Below are 6,000 nucleotides of genomic sequence, written 5' to 3'. Positions count from 1 at the left end.
GCATTTTCTCTACCCCCCCTCAAAAAAAGATCAAACAAGCCTGCACTAAAAACTAACTGAAATTAAACACATTTAAAAAGGGATCAAAGCTAACTATAATGAAAATCCCAAACTAATATAAACCCGTGCAAAGTGTGCAAAAAAAAATCTGCGCGTCGCTTATATTCAAACCACGATATTACTCGAGCGAGAGATTTATCTCCTACGTGGACACTCATTAAGAATAACGTAGATGAAGCGCCGGATTATGTACATTTTAAAATGATATTCAAGCAAATGAATACAAATGAGATTGAATTTTGGGACTGGAGTCCTCCGCATTAATGCTGGGTCGGAGATATAACAACACTCAAACATGCACACACACACACGTCTTGCTTATTAGGTCCGCCCCAGCATATTAAACCAGCCTTTCGCCAACACATACCGATTCTCTTTAAGTACAAAATGCCTAAAGATGTAACGTCTGGATTAGTCCTAAAATCATTTTCCATGAATAGCATGGTGCTGCTTTAAATGATTGAAACTAAGACATCCAATCAAGCAGTTGTTTCTTGATTATTACAAGAGCGGTTTGATGTTCAGAGGAAATTTAGTGCCGGTAAGATGGAAAGGTAAAGACTTGAGCTCTCGAGATGGTGGCGAGATGAAAGCAGTATGTGACAAGTCACAATTTAAAAAAAAAAAAAAAAAATAGTGCACTTTGTAACGCAAATGACAAAAACAAATCTACTGGGGGAAAACGAGGTTTCAATTAAAGTAAACAAATATTTTCCCTCACGATTTAAGATTTGACAACACAATTTAGCAGCACAATGAAGCTTGAAATCAATTGAGTTGAAAACATTTTTTGGGGGGGATGGTTTTATTCAGTTGCTGATGAAAATACAGAGCAGGCACATGAATTCAAAATAGTGTCTACTAACAGGTCAGCTATATATAAAAAAAAAAAGAAAAAGCAATGCACAGCAAAGTAGTTTACTTATATCTATTCCAAAATCAGATACGTACAGCAAAATGCAATCCAAGGAGGGAAGGGTGGTGTTAGATGATGGGATCTTTGTGATGTGGGAAAAAACATGCTCAGTGATGTGTTTGAGCACAAATGCAGGATTAGTTCACTGATGCCAAAAACGAATTTGAACGGAAAACTAAACCACACTTTTTGAACCCTTCAAAGTCTCACAATGCCATCAAAACGTGACCATTTTTAAAGCTTTAACACATTACGAGTTGCTTTTATGCTTCCAAAAGCTAAGTTTACCACATAAATCTGGACCAGCTTTCAAGATTTAGAACAAGGAATAGAAAACAAGTCATTAGGGAGGAACCCCGCTTCTTTCTTTTCGTGCCTTCCTCCCAGGCTGAGTCGAGCAAAGTATTGATACCTCAATTTGGACCCATTCGGAGATTGTGGAGCTTGGTCTCATTGACAGAAAATAACGCTTGGCAGTTCTTTGCAGAGAACAGGCGAATTTCACTGATTGTTTGGCCGACTGGGTTTTATAAGACTTCATCAATAAGCCTCAAATGCTCGGAGCTGCTCTGAAAGGGCAGATCTGTTGGTCTTAAATGCTCTTGGTTACAAGGCCATGTAAAAAGGCTGCATTGCTGAACAAAACAGCGAGAAAACAAAAAGGAAAAAATGTGTCATGGAGATGACAAATCTGTCATCCGGTGTTAACAGGTACAAATTTATAGTACAAACTTTGGCTTGTTACAGTTGGGCCATGACACATTCAAGTCACACATTCACCCTACATGCTCCAAACATTATTGCTCGAGTTGAAATAAGGCCATTGGGAGTTTGCATAGTTATTTGTGGTACAGACAATGAAAAACACCAGAGAACCCCAGCATGGTAATAATACAACGAAATGAGAATTGCCTTGTGGAATTAGGTCATACATACAGAACAGAAAATAAATTGGAAAATACAAAACAAAACACTTCTGTCCAATTGATCCTTTACTATTTTCCACGCAACACAGTATACAGCAGTCATCTGGAATTGAGATGAGGCAGACGCGTACACATGGACCAACAGAATGATTACAATATTGGGTTGAAAAAAGGTTAAAAGCTCTCTTTAATAAAATGCCAAGCTTGATCTCTATTCAAAAACAAAAATGAGGGAGGCTCTAGATGCTATCCATTGCTTTAAACTCGCTCAGAGCCTGCACGGGGTTGACGTGCTTCTTGTGAGAGGATCTCTTGACCCGATTAGTTTGGCCATCATCTTGCTTCTCTCGCTTCACCAGAGGTTTCTTCTCAGGTGCCTTCATCCTCCAGGAAATGGCGGGCATATTGAGAGCCTCCATACCTTTGTTCTTCTGGTACTTTGTGGAGGCGACGTACGACGCCTTCACGGTGGACACCACGGTGTTCATCAGATTCTTTGCGGCTTGAATGAGGGACATGGCGCTGTCCAACTGTTTGTGTGAAAATGAGAGAGAAAGAGAGCGTGAAAAGTGCAAAAAAAAAAAGAAAATGTTAGCCTCTGAGATGTTGGAAAACAAAGGTGTCATTGTTTGGAACCTGCAATCAACAACCTTTTCACATTTTGACATATAAACATATGCGAGGAATTGCAGAAAAGATAAAAAGGTCAGACTAATTTAATTCCAACTATTTAAAAGCCTCCAAGACATTGGTGACACTTATGCTAAGTGTGAAAGCGCAGTCGCCTGTCAGCCTCGCTGAAAGGGGAAGGGGATTCATTATTTCATGCACAGAGGCTTGCTATTAAAATCAGGTTGGCTGGCAAGTGGCTAATTAATGCTTTAACAACCCTGTAAACATTGCTCATCCTGAAAATGGTGCGCGCGTGGAGGCAATGTCTGTTTTCTAGCAAACAAAGCAATTACACCCTTGCGATTAGTCAATATAAAGTGGCACCAATTCAACCAAACCAACGTAACAACTGTAGTACCGTAATTTTCGGACTATAAGTCGCGTTTGTTTTCATAGTTTGGGTGGGGGAGGGGGCGACTTATAATAAGGAGCGACTTGTGTTTTTTTCCAAACATTTTCCCAAAAAAAAAAAGTGAAACCGCGATAAACGAACCGCGATGTAGCAAGGGATTACTGTAATTTGAATTTCAAGTGACGTCAGCAGCGCGACGTGGCGGTTGTTTACAAAAAGGACAAAGATTGATCACGGGATGACGAAGGGCCCCACGGACTACCGGCATCATTAGCGGCTTTGTTTCTAAGTGACACGGAGGACGAAGAGTTTTAAGGATTTAAGGATTTGGAGTGACACAGAAGGTTTGAAAAACTATTATGGCTTTTACGCACGCCCGGTCCTACTCTACGGAACTCTCTTTCACATCCGTGGATAGAAGTCGGGGGCCGGCGCTCGGCCGGGTGGCTGTCCAGGGACGGTGGATGGGGCTCGGACATGGCTTTTACGCACGCCCGGTCCTACTCTGTATACAGAGCTCTCTTTCACCTTCGTGGATGGAAGTCGAGGGCCGGCGCTCGGCCGGGTGGCTGTCCGGGGACGGTGGATGGGGCTCGGTCATGGCTTTTACGCACGCCCGGTCCTATTCTATGGATCTCTCTTCCACCTCCGTGGCTGGAAGTCCACGCCGCCACACGCCTGGAAGTTTGTTTTGTTAACTAAAGAGCCGTTTACCAAACCCACGTCTTTCCTTGTACTTTGTTAACGCTACAATCTAGTTATATACTAGATCTGTGGAATAACGACGAGGCTGACGTCAGGGCGCACGCGCGGCGTTGTTGACAAAGGACGAGGAATTTGATGGATGGATTTAACGATTTAGAGTGCACAGATGGTTTGATAATATTATTGCTTATATAATAATTATTTGATATCTAAATTTGATATCTAATTTATATATCGTTATATGGGCCTGTGGAATATTTTGAAGTGCAAGCGCCGTCAGCGGCGCGCACCCATTGTTGACAAAGGACGATCGATGGATTTAATGAATTGGAGTGACAGATGGTTTTATAAACGTGTTATTTATGTAATAGTTTTTTTTAATAACTCTGAATGTTACGTCAGGCCTGTTCTCAGCTCTTTGTTTGTGTTTATGTCACGTTAGCATACCTATCGTTTAGCCTGTTGTTGCTCGTTCATGTCTGTTCTTGGTGTTGGATTTTGTCGAATAAATTTCCCCCCAAAATGCGACTTATGCTCCGGAGCGACTTAAACATGTTTTTTTTCACGTTATTGTGCATTTTATGGCTAATGCGACCTATATTCCGGAGCGACTTTTAGTCCGAAAATTACGGTAGTTCAAGTGGAAAACCGTGAATAAAAAGCGTGTCATAAGAAGGTAGCCATAACAGTTCAAAAGTTTAAAAGTGGAAAGTTAGCAAATCTGTAAATATATCAGAGCGATGACAGAGGAAAAAAATGTCATGATCATTTTAGAGCAGGAAACTTAGGGCGACAATACAGTTACAGTATTTTCAGACTAAGTCGCTCACGAGTACAATCACACTAACGCATGCTAATGCACAAAAAGTATTTGCCAACTGCCAAGAGAAAATTAAAGGGGAGATGGAAGACGAGGAGTTGCAGTAGTCACAGCAACTAATGCGTGACGCCGATGTATTGTTAGTTTGCTGTTGCCTCTCCTGGCAACAAAGTGACTGTCTCCCAAGCTAGCGAGCTGACAAATTTAGCATGCGGAATCCGCCACAAAAGGATTTATCATTTACAGCCGCAAAACACATAATACAAGAGCAGGATTCTACCTTTGGCCACAATGCAATGCAAGGTTTTAGTCAAGGTAAGGGGAAGTTTCAAATCCAACTGGAATTCCTTCTTTGCCATCTACAGTATTAGGGAATGGGGGTTTATTTTAATATCTCTTCGGCCACATGCATCATTGCCGAAGGCATATTTCAATATTTTTGGAAAACATTTCTAGATCACATTTTAATCTTTCTAAAGCGCAACCTATTATGCAGTAGACATCATAGAAATAAGCGGTGGCAATTTTGCTTTTCTCCATCTTCTTTCATGCCCACTTAAAATATTACAGAAAACATTCCCTGCAGAGTTCAAAAGGTAATCGTTTGATTCTTGAGCAGATTAACTGATACGTTACGGCAAGTGTTGTTAAAAGCCACTACAGTCAGAAAGGACTTGATGTCAAATCTACCTATTTCATGTGAAAGGAGCGGAAGCAAGCGAGGACCGCTCTATCAACTTGCTGTTCTGTTGCGACAACACAGGTATGTGAGGAAGAGTGGCATTTGAAAAGCTCTTTTCCTGAATGATTTGGATTCTTTGCCGTCTTCCTCTTTGGGATTCAGTAGGTTACCCAAGAGACTTTCACACTTGACTTTGCTTTTCTCGCAGGAGTTGTCAAAACATTTCAACAACGGTTAGGCTTATTTCTTAGGTAATTTAACTGCTCCCCAACTCCTCAGTTACTTTGGTGGCTGAGCACATTGAGGAGAGTAAATTATAGATGGCCCCCTGGTGCCCATGATTAAAACGATGGTGTACTTACCCCTGAGACAACCAGCTCTCCTCCCAGATTCTGAACCTCGGCCTTGACTTTACTGCAGATGTTGAGCTGGTGGCAGTACAAGGCGATACGCTGCAGGTAAGCGAGCAGGTCCTGCTTACAGGTTGAGTCCGGACACTGCAAGACACAATGACAACGTGTTAACAAATCTGCGATGCTCGCACGCACGCACATACACACACTTTGAAGATGGCTTGGCGGCACTGCGGTATGACAGGTAAGGGAGAGGCCCACATCGGGAACACTCCCATTAAATATGCAACAACGTGGGGTTCGCTAATAGGTATATTCAGCAGGATACTTTTAGGAGGTTATAATGGCATCAAATGTTACTTTTTAAAGAGACGGTGAGAGCTCTTCCATCCAACACTGCGAAGTGACATGTTGCATGAGCACATTTCAACATCGTACTTCAAATGTATACGTATTCCTTTGTAGCTTTTTCTGGGAAGCCTACAGATGCCCTGCGTTGCTATGAATGAAATGG

The 6,000-nt window shown here is 41.8% G+C and overlaps 1 protein-coding gene across 1 annotated transcript in view; it reads right to left on the bottom strand.

Annotated features, from left to right (window-relative positions):
- Positions 1 to 846: 846 nt before the first annotated feature.
- ctnna1 (catenin (cadherin-associated protein), alpha 1) overlaps positions 847 to 6,000 on the bottom strand; it is a 41,130-nt gene continuing 35,976 nt past the window's right edge. Inside the window, exons 17-18 of the mRNA XM_037263079.1 lie at positions 5,496 to 5,630; positions 847 to 2,432 (exon numbers count right to left, since the gene is read on the bottom strand). Coding sequence (XP_037118974.1) covers positions 2,142 to 2,432; positions 5,496 to 5,630 — 426 coding nt within the window. The 3' untranslated portion in view covers positions 847 to 2,141. The remainder of the gene's footprint in view (positions 2,433 to 5,495; positions 5,631 to 6,000) is intronic.

The sequence above is a fragment of the Syngnathus acus genome, chromosome 10 (genome assembly GCF_901709675.1).
Source record: "Syngnathus acus chromosome 10, fSynAcu1.2, whole genome shotgun sequence".
NCBI lineage: Eukaryota > Metazoa > Chordata > Actinopteri > Syngnathiformes > Syngnathidae > Syngnathus > Syngnathus acus.
This window is presented reverse-complemented; position numbering and strand designations above follow the sequence as displayed.